At 36.9% G+C, this 22,351-nt stretch overlaps 1 protein-coding gene across 1 annotated transcript in view; it reads left to right on the top strand.

Annotated features, from left to right (window-relative positions):
• The first annotated feature begins 327 nt into the window (after positions 1–327).
• LOC111155266 (membrane associated guanylate kinase, WW and PDZ domain containing 2) overlaps positions 328–22,351 on the top strand; it is a 1,380,110-nt gene continuing 1,358,086 nt past the window's right edge. Inside the window, 1 exon segment of the mRNA XM_022515392.1 lies at positions 328–704. Within this exon segment, the coding sequence (XP_022371100.1) occupies positions 404–704 (301 nt within the window). The 5' untranslated portion in view covers positions 328–403.

The following is a 22,351-nucleotide window of genomic DNA, read 5'->3' as shown; positions in this document are numbered from 1 at the left end:
CCACGCAGGAGTGGCCCCCGGCATCCCTACCCTCCTTCCCCACCCCCACCCCACTCGCTCACCAGCTCGGCTACCGCTCGCTCAGGCTGCCGCCGCCGCCGCCGCCGTCGCCGCCACCACCACAGCTCTCCTCTGCTGCGGGGCCACAGCCTTGAGTGTCATTCAAGGGACAGCACAACCTCACCCAAGCTCTCCTACCTCTGCCCAGCCGTCCCTCTCATCCTCCCCCTTCATCATCCACACTCCATCCAAAGAAGAGGGAAAGCACCGAACAGAAGGGGGAGGAAGGCAAAGTCTGCTCTTCTCACCTCTTGGCCCCCTTGTTCCTCCATCCTCATTCTCACCACCAACTCCCCTACCCGAAAGGAACCCCTCAGGAGCTGAGGCGACTCACCCCACTGCCATGTCCAAAAGCTTGAAAAAGAAAAGCCACTGGACTAGCAAAGTCCATGAGAGTGTCATTGGCAGGAACCCGGAGGGCCAGCTGGGCTTTGAACTGAAGGGGGGCGCCGAGAACGGACAGTTCCCCTACCTGGGGGAGGTGAAGCCCGGCAAGGTGGCCTATGAGAGCGGCAGCAAGTTGGTGTCGGAGGAGCTGCTGCTGGAAGTGAACGAGACCCCCGTGGCGGGGCTCACCATCAGGGACGTGCTGGCCGTGATCAAACACTGCAAGGACCCCCTCCGACTCAAGTGTGTCAAACAAGGTGAGCGCCGCGGCTTGCTGGGTGCCCTGCCAGGCGGCTGGACCGCTCCAAGCGCAGAGCCGCGGAAGGGTGGGCTCGCGTGTGGAAGGGGGTGTGTGGCGCGACGGTGGGTGAGGTCGAGAGAGTACCGGCAGGGCAAGTGAGCTTTGCAGGGGATCCGAACGGGGGTGCTTAATGGAAGGGAGGGGGCAGGTTGCGGTGTGGCGTGCAACTTTGTCTGCGCAGTTACACCTTCCAGTTTGGAAGGTGTTTGGCCTTGTGTGACCTCAGAGGTGCGGGCGAGCTCCCGGGGCAAATTGAATGTGCGTCAGTGGCTTAGCCCGCAGTGGATGAAGAGCTTTAAAAAGGGAAGGAAGGAAAGAAGGCAGGGAGGAAGGAAGGAGAGAGGGAGGGAGAAAAGGGGAGGAAGGAACAACTTGAGGGTGCAGCGGCATCACCAGCAGGGCGGGGAGGAACATAGGGTGGCGGGGCGAGCGGAGAACTACGCCCCCCTTTTTGGGAGCTGGACCGGAGACGCCTTGGTCCGCAGCCATCCCCTAAGGATCCCACCCGGAGCCACTAGTTGACGAAGAAGCGAAGGGACAGATTGCTTTGGGCGCTTTGACGGGTCTTCCTTAACTTTTTCCCTGCCTCGCTCCTCTGTCCTCCTCCCCCGCCCTCGGTCGGGTCATGTGGGCACCGCGCGTCACGTGCGCACTGACTAACCCAGGCGCTCACCCGGAGCTGGCCGGCGCGAGAAGGCTCGAGAAGAAGGCGCGGCACTAGGAGCGGGTTCTAGGGTTGGGGGTCGGGACGAGAGAAGTGGTTGCCCGAATGTTCTCTCCTCAGGGGTTGCCCTTGTTGAGTGGAGGTTCTCTGTGGTTGGACTCTCTTTTGGCTTCCGATTTGAGGGGTGTGTTTCTGAGGAGGAGCTGGATGGAAAAGCCAGTTGGTTACTGGCTCAGGCTCCCTCAGCTCCAGCCTGGCTTAGATGAGCCTCACTTGAAGGTTGTGATGGGGACTTAGGGACACGGGAATCTTGCAGAACTCTAATTAACTGTTTTTTTGCTGAAGAGAAAATAGGTCCTGAAGGAGGGAAGAGTGAGATAAAAGTTTCTGGGAAAGAGGACAACTTTAACCAGAATAAAGTAGTGTATCTTTTTTTCCTCATGTCATTTGTGTATGTTCTGAAGTTCAAACGCACCTTCCATGTGTGGTGTGTGTGTATATGTGCAAGTTCATATCCGACTGAAGGCTTCTTGATGACTTTACACGTTTGTCCTGCCTCGAAAATAAAAGTGAGCAGGCCATTGTCTGAATTTTGAACGACCACTTAATCTTACTGCATGACCAACGATCAAGAAACACTCTTAGGGAGATGTTCTTCTCTATGAAACCAGCTTAAAAAGTAAACAAGTGAAAAGTCTCGGGCAAAATTTCTTAAATGTAAATTGCCATACAAGAAAACATTTTCATTGGGGATTCTTGAGTATTAATAGCTAATGACTTGAGATAAGCTAAGGTAAACATTGATTTGCAGTCAACCTAGCTCAATGCTGTATGGAACTGAAGCTTTATAAGTTAGGTAGGAAGGCAAATAGAGTATCTGGCATTTTTCAAGGAACCATACCTGAGGCTCAAATATAGGGATTCATGTTAACTTATTTAATGTCATGATATTATCTTATAGCAGTAATTACAAATGTAAGGTTCTGCTTTTGAGTCCAGGAAATCTACCACACAATTAATGACCAGGCTTTTATTGGCAGAAGCTAGGTATTTGTAGTGGTAAGTGGCAGCAAGAGTTAATGTGTTGTTAAATTGGACTAATGATAGTATCCTAATGAAGGAGATGATTGTCTTAGTGTAATTTGCAGTGATGACCACAATTTAATGTTGCATTCTTTCTGAGCACTACATTTTGAGATGGACCCTGGCAAACTGTAACTCTAGGAGCAAGAATGTGTTCAAAAAAGAAAGAAAGGAAGATTATTCGGTATTATAGATGTATTTCTTAAAATCCAATAGTAAGAGTTATCTTGGAAAAGTGAGGGCATGAAAGCTATCATTAAATACAGAAAAGCTGTCAGGTAGGAAAAGGAATTTTGACTATCCTGTGATAATTTTCATAGGGCAAAACTGGAATAAATTTATAGAAATTTTTAAAGGATGAAACATCTTTGTCTACATTAAGAAGATGAACTTTCTAAAACAGAAGAAGATGAGCTTTTCTAACATAACTTTACAAAAATCTGTGGGCTATATTGTGAATTCATGAGCTCTCCATCATGTGGGGTCTTTATTATAAAGAGGCAGACGTGACAAGATATCATGATTCCTATGTAAGATGGGGCCTGGACTAGATGTCATTTAAATCTTGCAATGATTTGATCCAAGGTAGTCTCTGATCACCCAACTTCTGTATAATATTTTGTCTGAAAGATTACTGATTTTAGAACTCATGAAATATGCAAAGATAAAGTGGTATATTCAGGGAAAAAAAAAATCTCTTTTCTTTCTCTGTTAATTCTCAGTTCTGGGCTTCACTTGGTCATTGATGACTGATGCTTGTAATGATGTTTGCAGAGCCCCCTCAGGAACCCAGTTCATATCCTGAGTCATTATTGATCAAAAAAGAAAAAAATGCTCACTTAACTTTCATGGAAAATATAATCTTCTTGTATATTCTTCTAAATATGATGATTCATATATACTAGTCCCTTGTTGAAATCATCCTTTCCCTTGTCAAACAACAGATAGGTGTATTTTATTTATCATTGTAAACAAAGTGAAATTTTCAGAATGTTAGATAATGGTGCCCGTGTGTCTTGGGTTTTACTACAGATTTCACTTGCTGGAAAAATACTTAGAAGCTCTTGGCTCAGTATTTTTATTTCTAGTGAGTCAATAAGCTAGCATAGCTGAAATACTTTAACATGGTTTGTTCAGAAGTTGTATTTTTAAAGTATGAATGAGATAATTGATTTCTGAATATTCATTTAAACATGGGGAATTATACAGAAGCTACATACATAATCAGGTAAACTAAGGCAGATTTTCCAAAGAAAAGGAGACATTTAAATAACAAGAATATTGATTAAAAAGTGCACCAGATAAAATTGCACTCTTTACTCCATTTTTTTTACTTGTTTGACTAATTTGACATTACAGTTGTAATTATTTTATTTTATTTTATTTTTACTTTTATTTTTTCTTTCAGCACTGTATTTTTTTTAAAAATTTTAAAAATTTTATTAAGTTTTGTATTTTAATTCCAGTAGAGTTAACATACAGTGTTATATTAGTTTCAGTGTACAACATGGTATATTAACAATTCTATTAATTGTCATAATTTTAAATTATCATAATTTTAAAAGAAGTGAACTAGTAGGATTTTAAGACATACTAGACAAAGTTGATGTATCATGATTTTCCTACATTATTGTCCTTAAAACAATTTTTAAAAGCCATTTAATTAAATTCAAGGGATTCCATTTTTAATTTAAGCTACTTTTAATCCACACAGTGATGAGTCATATATGAATAATACCACTTATTGTCACATCCAATTATTTTTTATAAACTCTGGCTTTTTAGTATATTATGCTTTCCTCACCAAGCATTTTATTCTAAATTAGCAGTTCTGTTCCATGATCTCATTAATGCAGCAGACCCAGCTGAAGGAAGTGTCTTCTAGTGATTTTTGAGATCTGTGCTGAAGTGGTAAAGGTTTTTCTTTCTTTCTTTCTTTTTGTATTTTAAAGTTTGGCACTAAAGTTCACAGCAGCCAGTTACATAGACCATTGTGTCCTACATTCCTTGCACTATGACTGCTACTGCATCTAATCCCACATGGAGACCTACATAGCCTGGACTTATTTTCCCATTTAGGATCTCACAGTGGAAAATAAAAGGCAAAAAGTTTTCTAATTCTTCCCATGTGGAAGAAGGGCCAAATAAAGCCTTTGAAATTCAGTTCTAGAGATGTACATTGCTCTCCCTCCTATTGCTCCTTTCAAAGCTGCTTTCAAAGGAAAGTAGATCCACATTTATTAAGAGTCATGCTTTCTTCTTGCCTGACTTCAGGCTAGTATCATACAGTTAAACCTCTATGCTGCTTTTTATTTGGAAAGGTAAAAGCAAATTATGTCAAATTTTCTCCAATAAAGGTTGACTTGCGTCCATAAAAATTTAAGGTATGTGAATTTTATTGACCAATAAACAATCAAATTGTTAGAACAATTTGACCAGTTAATTATTTTAGGATAAAGTATCTTTAATGTTTTGGAACCAGGTTAATGAGATAATTATCTTTGAGCATAATTTATGGATGATGTGACTATAGTTTTTAATATATATGTACATAATTTAAATGGTATGACCTTGAATGTTAAATATGACTGTTTGCTTTTTTATGTGTGTGTTTTGAATGAGAGTAAACTCAGGATGAAATCACAGCTGAAGTATTTAAGTGCCACCATTTCAGCTTTTAACATTTATACTGTGTGATCTTTTGGCATATTTATTATGCTCACTTTCCTTTTTAGTTCTTGAAATTCACACATTCACTCTCATAATTAGCAAAAAGTTTTCACATTTGACAACCCGACTGCTTATAGGTTAAACAGTGGCTTTCAAATGCATAGTGGACCCAGGTTGAATCATTTCCCTCAAGAAGTAGGCTAGAATAGTGGTTATTTAACCAATAACTTGGGTTTGAATCTTGGGAATGCCACTTAGTATGGGTTATATATGCAAGTTATCTAGGCGGCGTAATAAGAGTAACTTGAGAATATTAAATTTATGTCTTTAAGTAAGATAGTGTCTGGATAATAAACATTATGCATGTTATCTCAAACAGATTGGTCATTTTGAGCTAGTGACATATGAGATGTTTTTAACTTTCAACATATTTTACTCTTTATTGAAGACTAACTGAAATATATGAAATGATTGACTAATTAATAGTATGAGTAATTTTCAAGTGGTATTCTTGAGGTTTTTCTGTAGAGTGAAATAAATCCTTTTCTTTGTAAAGCATTAATGTGAAGAGTAATGCCATTAAGTGGAATGGAACATATTTTTACTTTTTAAAAATAACTTCAACTGATGCTGCCTTTATGTGTAAAGATCACCGTTTTATATTTATTTTCATATTTTAACCATTGTTTGTTTTCATTCAGTAGTTTATTTCCTTTATACCCATATCTTTTCTTTTAAGCAGTTGGTGAATATTTTGAATTATTTACTCTAGACTTGTTAAACATTGAAATCCTATTAGAATTCGCTAATTTAAGTTTAGGAACTTATACTTTTTACATGTGACTGTTTTAGACACAAGTATCATGTTTTAAGGATGAACTTTTACTTCTTAGCTAGAAATCAAGTAGCTTATAAAACAAAAACATTTAATTCATAAGTGTTCACAGTCCACCATATATAATCAAAATGCATAAAACTTCAGCAAAGACCTTACTTTGCACTTGTGAGAATGTCAGTAGTTTAATATAAATAATTCTCTATATTAGCACTTTCAAGATGAAGCAACCAACAATATATCTACCATCAGTCCCCCAATGATTTTAGAATTTTAGTTGAATTAATACTATCTTTGAATTCAATAGAAACCTCTAACTTGAAGCTCCAGTGTCTAATATTAAATTTAAAAAATATATTTCTTAGCTACAGTCTGGCTATTTACTTGACAAAAGCATGGAACAGGGTCTTACAAATTTTTTAGTATTGTGACTTTTTAAAAATGATTTATTACATTTCATTCCCAATTCTCTCTCTTCTGTCTCCAGTAAGGACCAAAGTGACATTTCCTTTAATAAAAGTAAATTTTAATTAATATTATATAGATAATAATTGGTTCATAATGACTGAATTCAATTAGTAAAAGACATGTATCTGCTAAAAATGTTGTAAAATGCTCACATCATCACAGAGAATTAATAATTCCATTTTTCCAATATTCTGTCATTGCATTTCATTGACACATTATCAACTCTTTAAAAAATTCCATTTGGCTATAAATTTTTTAAAAACTTTAAAAATTTGTATTATGTGTAGTATATGGTATTAACTGTTTTGGATAGTCTGGAAGAAACAGAAAAAGTTTCCTTCTTTGACAACTGACTGAATATTCACTCAAATGCATCCAGTGTCTTGATTTTCAAAGATCCAGTAGGCTAATGAGTAGATATTTTAAATAAATGATTGCATTTATTTCAAAATTTATAATTATATGGTTGCTGTATCCTGAAACACATTATTTCTTATAATTGTTATATGAATCCATGTGAAGCTTTATGTCATTTTATTATTTTGGCCCACTTAAAAAAATCAGTGTCAAAACCATGGCCGTCATTATGTATCCAATAATAGCCAAAAACAAATAGGTAATAGAAAAAACAAAACAAAACAGAAACAAAACTTTTATGGTTTCAAATAAAAGATATTCTATAGATGCAGATTTTTTTTTCAGTGTTCCAAAATTCATTGTTTATGCACAACACCTAATGCTCCATGCAATACGTGCCCTCCATAATACCCACCACCAGGCTCACCCAACCCTCCCAGCCCCCTCCCCTTCAAAACCCTCTGTTTGTTTCTCAGAGTCCACAGTCTCTCATTGTTCATCTTCCCTTCTGATTTCCCCCAACTCACTTTTCCTCTCCATCTCCCAATGTCCTCCATGTTATTCCTTATGCTCCACAAGTAATTGAAACCGTATGATAATTGACTCTCTCTCCTTGACTTATTTCACTCAACATAATCTTTTATGGTTTCAAATAAAAGATATTCTATAGATACTGATTTTTTAATGACAAATTTGTGGAAGAATTTTTTCAAACCTCATAACTGCCCATAGTGAAATTTGTGCATATGAAATCAGATTTTTCCTTAAATAACCATGAACTTTATTAAGTGACTGTGGAGTGAGCAGGAAGAAGCACACTTATTTAATTTAAAAAAGTATATTTTATTTATTTATTTTTCACATTACATTGTGTTTGAAGAAATTTCTTAAGACATGAGTTTCCCAAATGTAATGTTGAATTATTTATGTTGCCATGGATTATGAGTAGCATAAAAGTGGTTTGCACTTTACATTGTTATGTTGTCACTTAATAGATCATAGAGATTGAGTGAAAGTGCTAAGTGTAAAAAAAAATTTTTTTAACGTTTATTTTTCATTATATAGGTGAGCATTTTATGTTGCTTATCCCAATATTTTGTATTGCTGTGCCTAGGAAGGTTTATACTCGGCTAGAACAAACATGAATACAAGGATAGTAGGTGCTGTAGAAACCCACAGATTATCTAGTGATATAATCTAAATTTTTAAAATCTGGTTAGCTGGACTGCAAGCATGAGCAAGTTTCAGGTATATGAAATGTTCAGTGTTATATCTGTGAAGCCTTCTGATCAGTCGATAGTTGACCTGTTTGCTTTTCTTTGTGGTCTATGCTGTAAGGTTGTTAAAGCAACTCTTCACTAGAAAAAATTCCTTTAAAAATTAACCAACATTTAGGCTTTTTAAAGGGTCACTAAAACCACCCAAAAGTTCTGGCTTATTTCCAAAAGCACCTTAAATACGAATAACTATAATCTTGCCTGTCTAGCAAGTCAGGTACTTAGGGGGTGGCCATTTTGTTGGTGTTCGGATTGGAGCCTAGATAGAAAGAAGTTGATGCCCCTCTGGAAAAGCAAGAATGTTCTCAAGATGCTCTTACCTATCTGCAGTTAAAGTATTAAAACCTTCTTTCTTAGTATTTCTTCTGAAACATCTGTAGCTGAATCTCCTTTTCCTCTTTAGTTGAAAGTGCCTCTGCTTTTCTTTAGTGTGGGAGATCACTCTAGTGAACTGCAGATTTATTTTGCGTCTTTGTATGTATGGGAATTACACACATACACACATGCATGTAGGTGTACACACACATTTTTCAAACACTAAGGTTTAACGCCAGTTTTTAAATCAGTAGTCCCAGAAAGATATTTGTGAATGTGAGGATATAGTCTTATTTTAGGGAAAGAGTTATATAAAATTATTCCATGTATGATAAACCTAGCTGAAAAGCTTGCATAGCCACCCATTAATTTTCAACTGTGACTGGTATTTTTAACCTTTATTAGCTCTGACAATGGGAGACCATAAAGACATAATGAAATTAAGTACCCAGATGATTTCTAAATTTCACATATATATATTTGTCCTTAAGAAGTGAAAATGAGAAGTCAGATTTTAATAGTTTGGAATTTGATTTTTTTTTAAAGATTTTATTTATTAATTTGACAGAGATCACAAGTAGGCAGAGAGGCAGGCAGAGAGAGATGGAGAAGCAGGCTCCCTGCTGAGCAGAGAGCCCAATGCAGGACTCGATCCCAGGACTCTGGGATCATGACCTGAGCCGAAGGCAGAGGCTTTAACCCACTGAGCCACCCAGGTGCCCCTGGAATTTGATTTTTAAAAATTAATTTTAGGGGCACCTGGGTGGCTCAGTGGGTTAAAGCCTCTGCCTTCGGCTCAGGTCATGGTCTCAGGGTCCTGGGATTAAGCCCCACATCGGGCTCTCTGCTCAGCGGGGAGCCTGCTTCCCCCTCTCTCTCTCTGCCTGCCTCTCTGCCTACTTGTGATCTCTCTCTCTCTGCCAAATAAATAAATAAAATCTTAAAAAAATTATTTTATTTTATTTTTTTAATTAAAAAAATTTATTTATTTATTTGAGAGAGAGAGGGAAACCACAGAGGGAGAGCAAGAGGGAGAACCAGACTCCCAGCTGAACAGGGAGCCTGATGGATCCCAGGATCCTTAGATGATGACCTGAGCTGTAGGCAGATGCTTAGCTGACTGAGCCACTCTGGCGTCCTATGGAATTTTATTATTTTTATTTGCCAAATGGCTGATGGACTATATAATGCCTAGGATAATACTCAAATGTTAAGGTGACAAAAGATAGATCAGGGACAGTGGGCATGCTTATTCATCACCATGATAACATATTTACAGAGTGGTTTTAATTTTCATGGATTTAAATGTCTCAGAGTAAGGTGAGAGGACTGGATCCAACATACTATGGATATAAGGTATATTATAATTCTTTTTTTTTTAAATTTTTTTTATTAACATATAATGTATTATTAGCCCCAGGGGTACAGGTCTGTGAATCACCAGGTTTATACACTTCACAGGTATATTACAATTCTGAAGAAGTACTCATTTAAAAATAAATTAAATGATGCCTAACTTATAAGTGTTTAGGTAAAATACATGCACAGGTATTGCTTTAAATTAAAGATGTCAAGAAAACCTTAGTTTAGTTAGCATGAATCCTAAGAGATTTTGTTATAAAATAGAGAATATAATATTTTGAATTACATTGATGTGTTAAATTTAAAGATTTTCTTTATGTCCAGTTAATCTATTTTGGAGTGATACTGTGTGTGAATCTATAAAGTACACATATACTATGAAAATCTAAGAAAAACTACATTAAATTAATGATATTGTTGATAGCCCACAAAATATGCTAAACTACTACAATGAATCAAGAAAATGCTTTTTTTAAAAAAATATTCTCATCCTACCTTTCCCTTTTAAAAATAATTGGAAAGTCTTCATCGTATAGTGCAAAGAACATCACGATATCCTTTGTCTTTGGGGAAATTGACTCTTAGCATTGACTAAGGAGATGCTTTTGCTTCAGGTGAATATGCTTTCAGACTTTAGAAAGTCACAAAGTTATTGGGGAGACATTGTTGGTTTTCTACCAGAATGCATTTCTTCTCCTCCTGCATCCCTCCTTACTAACAGAATGACAGCTTTGTTTAAGCATCCACATGTTTATGTGGTGGTATGCCATGTGTTTCAAATTAGGTTGGCCTCATCCCAAGGGGATGAACTTACACTAGTGTAAACCAAGCATGGTAATTTCATCTCTTTGCCAGTGATTGTTTTAGGAAATGGCTTATAACCCAGTTCTAAGTAATGAAAAGTAAGGTGAGTCCCCTTGGGGACTTTCTGAGAAATTTCTTAGTTCTCAAAATAAGATCCAGGATAGAGCTATTCACTTACTCATCTGTGAAACTTTCTACATATGGAGGTGATGTCTGGAGCAACTATAACCATCTTGTGTTCAGGTGGAGAGCTACCCAAAAAATGGAGATTGGCAGAACAGGGTGATAAAAAGCTTCTGGCTCCCTGATAAACTGCTAAAATAATGAACCCAGAACCAGCCCTATCTTAGGGCTTCTTGTTATTGAGGTAAGAGTACATGAGATATTTTAAGCCATTTAAATCGGGTTTTCTGTTATGTTGCAGCCAAAATCTTCTGATTGATATAAATGGTATAAAATGGTACAATGGTATGAAAATAGATATTTCATTCCTATATTATTGTTTTGAGGAGCAATGGTGAAGATCTTTTGAAAAGAGAAATCTATTTGAAGAATAAGCGAGCACATGAAGAATAAACTAAGATGTATTTTCCTGTTAGGTAACCTCAGTCAAATGCTAGGTAAGCCTTCAATTACCTCATTCAATTTTGCTCTGGTTGGACTCTGTTTTAAATTCCAGAAAATTTTAACCATTCTGAAGTAAAATATGTCAGAACACAAATTCATTTTAACATTATCCAAAATAGAGCATAATCAAGAAAGGAAATCAGCTACAGAAGTACACTCACAATGCATGCCAAAACCAACTTGGAATATTTTTTGAATTATGGCGTGTTTACAAATGTCTGTGCCATTGATCCAGGAGTGTATATAATTATAAACTGACTCACCCAAAATGTTCCAACTCCATTTTTCCAGGACTAGAATTCATTTACTTATTATTCAACAAACATTTATTGGTAACTTATTCTCTAGCAAACACCGAACTAGAAAATGGTGATAAAAAGATGAACAACTCTTCATTAAGATATCATCCACACCCTCAAGTAGTAACATCCTATTATATACCTGTGTAATATGAGTTAAGAAGTTTCTTTCATCTTTAAATATACCTTCCATGATGTAAAGAGAATAAAAAAATGAAAAAACAAAATATTTTGGAGAAAAATTATGGGTATGGGTTATGAGATCTTAGTATTTCATATCATACACAGTTCAAGGGGCTACATGAACTGTGTATGTGTATATTTTTAATGTTGTGTCTTGAGCAGTTTGCTAGATAATGACCAGAGAAAGATGTCTGACTCTTGTTTCCCCTTCAGGAATTTCACTGCAATGTACTAGTTAGGAGCATGGAGCTTTGGAGACAAACAGGTGTGGATTCCAGTTACAGTTTTACCCTGTACTAGATGTAAATTGAACAAATTGTTTTACATTTTTGTACATCAGCTCCATCCTTTGCAAAATAGGTATTATTGCAGAACCTACTTTATAAAGATGTCATGAGGAGTAAATGTTATAATGCCTATAATATGCGTAGCTCAGGGCCTGGAGTATAGCCTCGAAATTATATGTAATAATATATTATATTCTAGAGAAAAAGCAAGGAGGCAATGATATTAAGAGTTTCAAGGAGAGTGATAAAGAAGTTCTAAGCACCAAAGTCTGAAATGTAATGTAGACCATAGTAATAAGTGACCTTGGGGGATTAGATGTGGGCCAAACCATCATATAGAACTGAATGTTGAGTCACTGAATATTATTATTATTATTGATACCAAACATTTGTGCAGTGTTCATTATAGGTCAGGCAGAGTTCTAAACAGTTTAGGTAAATGTTATTTAGTTTAATGCTCAGATTATTCTACCAGGTAGGTACTATCATTAAGCCCACTTGCAGATAAGAAAACTGGAGCCTGGAGTGAGTGATTAAGAAACTCACACAAGGCCACATAATAATTAGCAGCACTGGGATTCAGTGCTGTTAACCCCTATGCTAGTTTGCTTCTCCGTATTTGAAAGGTTTTAAGAACGGGATTGACAAGGTTATATTTGTCCATTGTTTTCCCAGTGAGGAAAAATGTAGGCAGTACTGCATGAACCACATGTAAGCAATGAAGAGACCTAATTAGAGAAGGTTGAAGATACAGACAGGAAGACCATTTAGGAGGCTACAGAGTTATCCGGAGGAGAGGTTTTAAGGTCTTGAACCATAACAATAAAGGTAGGGATGGGAAAGAGGGGAGCTGGGTCAAGAAATATGTATAGATGATAAAATGTCAGTATATCTGATTGGATAGGGATAAAGAGTGAGGAATCTTGCTTGGTTTTCTGGTTTCTGTCAAGTGGTGTCAGTCACTTTGAGGCAAAGAGTAGATGTGGTGGAAGGTAATTCCATTTGGGATCTATTTAACCTGAGGTACCTGGAAAGAATAGGCATCTATTACAGCCTTAAATTCAGGAGAGAGCTTGGGGATAAATGTGTAGATTAGGGAACATGAGATTATCCGGCAGAAGAATGTAAAGACAAAAAGACAAAAGAAATGCTATGGCATCTATGTTATGGAAGTCAAGGGATCCCAGGGAAGAACTTAAGACTGTTATCAGGGCTGCCTTAACACTGAGTGAGAGCTCAACCCTGCCAGACACATCAGAAATGGTTGAAAGAGGACGTCTATAATGGTTCCATTGTATTTGGCAAAAATGGAGGTCACATTTGTTTAGTATCATTCAGTGGAGTGGTTGGTGCAGGAGAGCCAGGTGTCATAGGACTGAAGAGTGAACAGCATGTACATCCTACTCCTTCAAGAAGCTTGCACAGAAGTAAAGGGGGACAGGTGGTTTCTTGCTAGGACATGCATGGTTAAGAGGGGTAGGGGCGTGTGTGTGTGTGTGTGTGTGTGTGTGTGTGTGTGTGTGTTATGATGGAATTTCTGTATTTGTCCCATAAATATATTTTATTCCATCATTATAAAAATCTTCTAGCAAATTAAGATCCTTTAACTTATTAATTGAATAAATTGTTATTCATTATATTTTTGTTTTGTGTCATCCTAAAGCTATGTTCTGGCTTTAAAATAACAAGAGTCAGACCCTACCCTCCAAGCATATGGAATAAAAGGAGAGGCAATTACGTACAAAGCTAACCTTAAAACACTGAGTTTTAGTGGAATGGTACAGAAATAAACATCCAGCTTTTATAGCACTTAGGAGGGCACAGAAGAAGCAGGAGAGTATAATATATAAAGAGGGTGGATCTTGGAGTATGAGGACTGAATTGGATTCCAGTCGCAAGTTCTTTGCTTTCCCTTTATTATGGGGGGTTAAGTTCCTGTAAGACTCAGTCTCCTCATATGTTATATAGGGTTGTTAGAATCAAAGAAGATAATGGGTACCTGCGTGGCTCAGTTGGTGAACGGGTCTGCCTTTGGCTCAGGTCATGATCCCAGGGTGGCATCAATCCCCTCATATATCTCTTTGCTCAGAAGGGAGCCTGCTCCTCTCTCTCTGCCCCTCCCTCTCCCACCCCCATACTTGTACTCTCATGCTTACACACACTCTCTCTCAAATAAAGAAATAAAATCTAAAAAAAAAAAAAAAAAAAAAAAGAGAGGGAGAGGGAGAGAGAAGATAGTGCATGAGGAAATATTTTATAAAACTTCTAGTGCGGTTAAGTTGGAAGTGTTACTTTTTAGAGATGGAAGATGGCTGGGAGTAGGGGACAGGCATGCTTCACAGCATAAGGGATCTTTGACACTGGCCCTGAAGTATGAGTGGGAATTCAGGAGGGTAGGTGGAGAAAGCAGAGACAAGAGCATGGCCAAAGGTAAGAGATGGTGCTGAGAACAAAATGCAGATCAGTGAGGCCAGAGAAAGGAGTACCTGAGTACCCATAGTGGCAACTGAGAATTATTCCAGGAAGGAAACTTGGAGTCATATCAGGAAAGGCCTCAAACCTAAACCTAAAGAGTTTGGACATTATTCTCTAGGTGAGAATAGTAAAACCACTATAGTAATAGTGGTTTTAGTAAACCACTATAGTAATAGTGGTTTTAGTAAAAAATTGTTTTAGTAAAACCACTAAAGGTGTTTGAACAAGGAAGAAGCATAATCAAAGTGCTTGTTTTTTTGTGTGTGTTTTGAGTTTTTTTTTTTTTTCTGAGGTGGGGCAGGAAGGAAATTTGGTTTGAGGTATGTATTGAGTGGAGAAGCAGCAGCAAAGCCTAAGGTCTGATATCAGTAGTGGAAATGAAGGGACATAAACTTGAGACATATATTAGAAGTGCAAAAATGAGAATTTCTATCCAATTGAATGGGAGGTAGTGGTGAGGAGAGGTAGTAGTCAAAGAGGATTCTGAGGTTACTTACTTGGGATAGCTGTGTGGAGTGGATGAAGATGCCATTAACTACAGAGATTAAAATTTAATCTGCGGGGGAAATGGTTTCAGGATGTTCTAGAAATTAAAAATTGCTCTCTTCGACAAGTGCAGTAGCAGCAGCATGCTACTCTCAGTATATTTTGGCTCTTAGTGAAGGAGTAATATGATTATATTCATGAGATATTTAATGCTGATATTTTACTTAAAACAATTTAGACTGGGCATCGGGGTTAGAGATTGTGAGTTAACAGAATTAAATTATAAAATGGCCTATTTTTTATTTTTAGTAGATTTTATTTTGTTTATTTTATTTATTTAATTTTGCTCCAATTGATATTATGTAAAGAACAGAGTGAGGGGAAAAAATTGAGTGTCTGTGAATGTAATGTTTGAGGTGCCTGGGAGGCAGATGGCGTGTTTCTGGTGTTAAGGTTGTTGGTCACATATGTCTAGAGCTCACAGAATTGTTGGAACTACAGATCGGAGAATTGAGTGACATTGTTTTTACACTGGTACGTGTCCCTTCCAGGAGCTACAATGCCCTTAGGAGAGCCTTGAGTAGGGGCGCCCAGGTGGCTCAGTCGGTTACGTATCTGCCTTCGGCTCAGGTCAGGGAGCCTGCTTCTCCCTCTCCTCCCTGCTTGTGCTCTCTCTCACTATCTCTGTTACTCTCTCTCTCTCAAATAAATAAATAAAATTTTTTTTTAAAAAAGAAGAGCCTTGAATGAGAAGGGACCAAGAATAGGAATTTGAGGAATGCCTGTATTTCACAGGCCTGCACATACAGTCTTCTTTACTAGGGCTTTTACTTTGGCGGGTGAGAGGGACATAGATCTTTAGTAATATATAAATATACTCTTATATTGGGTTCTTTATAATATGAATCATATTGGAGATAATTATCATCACAGATTGTTAATGTTAATATATCAGTGTTAAGCACTAAAGATAATGTTTCTATTTCATTAGCAAGCCAAATACAAACAATAATAGTGAGAACTCTGTCTTCAACAGCGCTGTCTTTATCTGCTGTATGTCTTTAGTCTTAAATCAAAGATCACAGAAACTAAACAATGCCTCATTTTTTTATTCTGTGGTGCTATTTTGAGATCGAACTCTTTGACCATTGCTTTGATATTCTAGACTATATTGGGAGTAAATCCTGAAACTGCAAACCCCTCTTTAAATTATACTGGGAATTCTTCATTGAAACTATATTTGTAATAAATTACCTTCCTTTGACATGTAACATTATTCAAATGTTTCCATATGGCAATGGTTGGAATATATATCTTTTTGAAGGTTCAATATTTTATCTTCTTTCTTGTAGGTAGCTTCTTTAGCTAAAGGTCCCAGAAATGAGGTATGAAATACTTTGAACTGCATATAATTATATAAATGTGTAACTTTTATATAATTTTGTTAATTAATAGAATGGTATATATAGTCCAACATCTCAAAATTCAGTTATTTTATCCAGAGTTGGTATATGAAAATTAGATCCAGATTTTTCTAATTCTTAATATCATAACAAAATGTTTGCTGATTTTCATTTTTAATAATGGTTTTCCAATAAAGTTGTCAAATATGTTACTTGCACTAAACCTGGAAATCATCAAAGGTAAGGATAGTATTTAATTCATATTTATGTCCTTAGTACCTGGAATGATGCCTGAAAATATACAGAACATTTAGGAAACATTTGTTGAATGAGTGAATGATAAATATCTTCTTGCCTTGTGATACTTGATTTATTTGAAACACATTGTATTAGGGTTCTCCAGAGAAATAGAACCAATAAGATATATGCATATGTACATGTGTGTGTGTGTGTGTGTGTGTGTATAGAGAGAGAGAGAGAGAGAGAGATTGATTGTTTGCTTGATTGATTATAAGGAGTTGGCTGATGTGATTATGAAGACCGACAATTCAGAATATATCCAGAATAAGTCAGCTAACTCATGACCCAGGAGAGTGGGTAGCATAATTCTTCTGGAGGCCAGCAGCTTGAGACCCAAAAAGAGCCAATGTTTCAGTTCAAATCCAAAGGCAGGGAAAATCTAATGTGCCATTTGAAGGGCACTCAGGCAAAAGGATTCTCCCTTTAAGAAGCCACCTGCATTATAGAGGGCAATGGGCTTTATTTAGTCTAGTGATTTGGATGTTAATCTAATCCAAAGATACCCTCACAAACACAGCCAAAATAATATTTGACCAGATATCTGAGCACCTTGTGGTCCAGTCAAGTTGATGTGTAAATTTAATCATAATATACATTAGGACACTCTTCCCATAATTAACAACCATTGTAAGTACAGCCATTTAAGCTTACAGCTATATCCTTGAAAAATGTTTTAAAACATTTTAAATATTTTCTTTTGACTATACTTACAGTGCTCTGTATTATGTCGTGGTAGGTTTTTGGCAGTGTGATCATTACCTACTCAACCTTTATGAGACTCACTTCGTTTAAAGTGTTATTTTTTTCCCACAAAATATGCTCTATTTTGTTCTGAAATACATTCTTGCTCATAATTAATCTAAATTACAAAATGTTCCTACTTTATTGAGTAACATTTCATTCTTACACTGAAACTGTTGTGAAAGGAATCTGGTTTTGTTTAATTTAAAAGTTATATGTTAAATGGTTTGGCAGTGTGTAACCTGTGCTTTTCTGATTCAAAATAGTATGAGCCCTGTAGAAAACCAGGTTGCTGAGTCCGTTACCCATCCAAATCTAAGAGAGTTTAGCTGCTAATGACTGAGGCAGAATGACATTGCCCCAGACCTCCAGTATCAAAAGGCAGCTTAGAAGTTTAGTTAGAATAAGAGATTGTCTTTATTGGTAGAATTAAATTGGCTCTTTTGCTCCAAAAGGGAGGTTTTCATCTAGGATGAGAATTGTTTCAGGCTGATTTAGGAGAGAAAATTACTCTATTTGTGAACTAAGAAAAATGTAGAGGTGGTAGATTAAGTAGTTCGTAGTAAATTAGTCATAAAATGGTATTCATTAGCCATCCCTTTAAAAATATCTTTAAATTGTCTGAGTAATCATGTATAAGAGCTCACTCAGTCAAGAAAAAACACTGTACACATTTTTGTACTAAAAATATTTATTTTTTCCTTTTGTTCATCCCACTTGCTATTTTGATGTATTTGGTTGATAGGTAAATCACCTAATTTTCTTATTTTTTTAAATTTAAATATTTATGTGGCCCTTCCTGAAGTTATTAATGTCAAACCTAGAAGTTCATGTCTGACTTAGCCCATCAATGTAAACATTGCTGAATTTAATAAAAGAAAATTCAGTATTAATAATAAAAGCAGCTAGGTTGTAGTGGCAGCTTAGAACATTCCAGTCGTGTACACTGTGTCATGTGAGTGGTTTATTAAACAGGTTGGGCTGAAAGGGTACAAACATGAAATAATAATTATTATTTTTTACTTACCCCTGCTTTACCATGACCTCACTGCCCCACCTCATGACTGTTTTTTTTTTCCGCTTTTATGTATCAGAATAGTCTCATTTTCAGGTATAAAGCAAATGTAGTCTGTTTGCAATACAAATTTTAAAACTTGCATCCATCTGAAAGGTTCTCCTATCTTTTGAACTCAGTCTTGATCAGGAACTCTGAAAACCAATAATGAGAGAGGTTAGTACCGTCCGTTTGTTTTGTTTGCTCCACCTCTCCTGGTCCCCCGCCTACTCTTGTCTCCTCAGAGGTCAGGGCAAGGGAGGAGGAGGAACATGAATGAAGGAACAAAGGCCCATTTCTTTAGTTCTTTTAAATCTGCCCATATGTGCCCTCTGTTATGTCAGGCATCCAGATGCTGGCTTTCTGTTATGGATAACATTTGTATGTTTTCCAAACATAGACTTGCTTGCTCATCACCTTTTGCATACCCCACCATGTTGATTGCAGCATGTCCTGACAGAGGCTCTAAACCTGATCACTTGTAATTCTGCTGCCAGCTCCTGCCCACTGCATTATACCTCCCAAGTTCTTTCTGCTGCTGTCCCCTTGCCCCTGCAGGCAGCCCTCTTGAGCAGGATCCTTTCTAGAGAGCTTTCACTGCCTTTCTGCTAAAGTGTCTAATTTGCCATGGACAACTTCAGCACCCTTGACCCATCCAGTTGCAGAAATGCAACCATTTCTCTTTTTGTTGAGATATCACAGGTAGCTCCACCCAAGCTCTTACCTTTAGAATTCTCTGACTGGAGGCAGGCATAGATCCCTATCTTTATGAATACCCTCAGGCTCAGGGAAAACTTTTCAAGTTGTTCCAAGAACTCTCTCGCAGTTTGCTTCTGGGTATTAGTAGCACGAGAGGAAACTAGGACTGTTTTAAGACTTCAACAGGCAACCAACCTGGGAGTGATCCTTGGGAGTGACCACTTCCTTGAATGCAGCACAGTTTAAGAGGCATTTGAGATGACACTTTATTGTTCACTAAGATTCTCTGCAAGGATTCCTTTTTTGTGGATCTCTTTTCAAATATTTAGCCTTCTCATCTGGGCTACTGGGAGTGATGGTCTTCGGACAGGTTTTACCATGGATATGACAGACAACTTATTTTTTTTTTTTTTTAAGATTTTATTTATTTATCTGACAGAGAGAGATCACAAGTAGGCAGAGAGGCAGGCAGAGAGAGAGGAGGAAGCAGGCTCCCTGCCGAGCAGAGAGCCCGATGCGGGGCTCGATCCCAGGACCCTGAGATCATGACCTGAGCTGAAGGCAGCGGCTTAACCCACTGAGCCACCCAGGCGCCCCCCCAGACAACTTATTTTTCATTGTCCTTGGCTTTGAAGATTTAGCTATTTTCCAGGTAACAAGAAGAGTCCCACTTCACACTTAATTATATTCATTTAAGCCTCACATTAACTCTATGAGGAAAAGTGATATTTATCATCCCAGTTAAATATGAGGAAACTGAAGCATAGTTTCATTATTTGTCCAAGGTCGCTCAGCTTGTCCAAGGTCACTTAGTTCTAAATGGCTGCCTAACTTTTATCCACGTTACTATATTGCTAAAACAGAGTAGGGCAGAGTCTGAGGATTAATGAACCAATCCCCTAGATGGTGCCCCAAACTGCAGAGCGGACTGTTGTAATACCCAAATGTGTCACTTTGCTAGTTGTTTCCCTTTTCAAAGCTGCAAAATTTCTGATAGAAATGGCATTCATTTCTTTTCCTTTTTCTCATCTTAGAATGATTCAGACACTTCAAAGTTAATTGCTGATTTTTGTGCTGAAATCATAAGCATCTTAAAAGTGTTATAATATTTCTTACTTGGCTGTCTCAGTATTGCATAGCATACACCATTGGCAGCCATGAAAATACTATAATAACTGTGTTAAAAGACAAGGAGGATCCAATTCTACAAATGACAAAGAATTTAAAATTCCCTTAACATGTTTTTATGCTTTCTGAATTTTTTAAACAAATATTATTTTGCAAACTTGGAAGTTTATTACATTAACACTTCATGTGAATATATATATATATATTTTTCTCAGAAATCAAACATTTCTTATTTGTCTTCTTTCTTCCCCCTAGGAAATTGTTAGTTGTACTGCTCTAGTGACATAAATCTGCTATTTGTTTACTTTCAGTACTATCCAGATACATTATAAATACTGCATTTCTAAAATGTATCTACTTGTAAAATGTAAACTTGGAGATTTGGCTACAAAGAACCGTCTTATCTCAGGTGTTTCGTTCTGTTATGCTCATGTGGAGCTTATATTTAGCATTACTTGAGTTGCAGATTTATTTCATCTTGCCTAGCAGCATCAGCTATTTCCTTCTGCTGGTTCCAATTATTATGATTATTTCCAGCCTGAGTGAAGTTTGGCAAAAGCAAATATAGAAAGGGAAAGAAAAGAATAGGCTATTCCCTCAAGCTAACATTCAAGCTTATCAGTCTTTATTTAACTGCAGAAACCATTTATTAAATATTTGGAGTTAGCAATTTAATATTGATTTTGGTCTTCCTTGGTGTTGCAGACATAAGCCCAAGTATGTGCAGGGCACAGTTTAGTACTATGACATAGTATGGAAGATGCCGCTTTCTTGCCTCTGATGGATTGGGCCATTGTCCTTTTCTATTAGTGAAGCTGGAGTGAAAATGGACTTGTATTTGTTGAGTTCTGTGATATTCCTTGCCCATGTAATATGTAAAGAAGTAGAGGTTATAAGCACATGTGTGTCACTGCATACAATATAAACAATATTTATAGTTAAATTCCCAATTGCGTAGTCGGGTGTTTTTGGAGGCTGTTGGGTACTCTTCTTGTCATTCATGTTTGTGGTTCCAGAAAGTTGTATAATGACATTGTGGAATTGACAGTTGGGTAGGAGTCAAGAAACTTGTTCACACAGGTTGCTTTTTTCCTCTGTATTTCTTTAATAACTTTATGGCAAACACACACACACACGCACACACACACATACACACACACATAGTTTTTTCTTTATTCTCAAGGATACAAGGGGTTTAATAAGAACCTCTAAGAATTTGGCTCATTCTAATAAATTTGCTCTGAAGCTTTTATATAAATTTGTGAATTCAGCAGGAGGGGAGAATAAAGTCAATAAAGGCATCAAATTAGATGCTTTGTGCGGTTACTTCTTTGTCATTTGTTTCCATATAATGCTGATTTCCAAAGCTAACTAAAAATTCTACAAAGCCTTATTTTACCACTATGAGGTAGAGGAATGACTAAATGTAGAATACTGAATTATTGATTCAGTATTGTATTTAGTATTGTATTTAAGCACTTTAAATATAATATTTAAGAAATTAAACCTAAAATTTCCTATTTATTAACTAAGAATTTATGTCAAGTACACATGCATTCTTTGCAATAAATACCATGGTTGCCTCTTTAGAAAATTATTTTATTTTATTTTTAATTCATTTAGCTTAAAAACAAAATACATTTAAAAAGTTTTCTGAATTGTTCATTGATAGAAACACTGTTTTATTATCTAAAACCTTCATTTTTTAAAGATTTTACAAGGCATTTTTGCCATTTTTGCCAAGGATGGCATTTTTGTTTTAAGTAATAACCCCTATTTATTTATTTATTTATTTACTTAAAGATTTTATTTATTTGACAGAGAGAGAAAGCGATCACAAGTAGGCAGAGCAGCGGGCAGAGGGAGAGGGAGAAGCAGGCCAGCCGCTGAGCAGGGAGCCCATGCTCAACTCAATCCCAAGACCCTGGGATCGTGACCTGAGCCAAAGGCAGACACTTAACCAGCTGAGTCACTCAGGCACCCTATAACCTCTATTTAAAAAAACAAAAAAAATCATTAAACTTGAAAGAAAACATAAAAACAAAAACAAACAAAATCATTAAACTGGACAATAGCCATTAAGGCC

The sequence above is a fragment of the Enhydra lutris genome, unplaced genomic scaffold, assembly GCF_002288905.1.
Source record: "Enhydra lutris kenyoni isolate GAN:26980312 unplaced genomic scaffold, ASM228890v2 scaffoldscaffold40, whole genome shotgun sequence".
NCBI classification, from domain to species: Eukaryota; Metazoa; Chordata; class Mammalia; order Carnivora; family Mustelidae; genus Enhydra; species Enhydra lutris.
The sequence above is the reverse complement of the archived record's forward strand: the minus strand, read 5'-3'. Positions and strand labels throughout refer to the sequence as shown.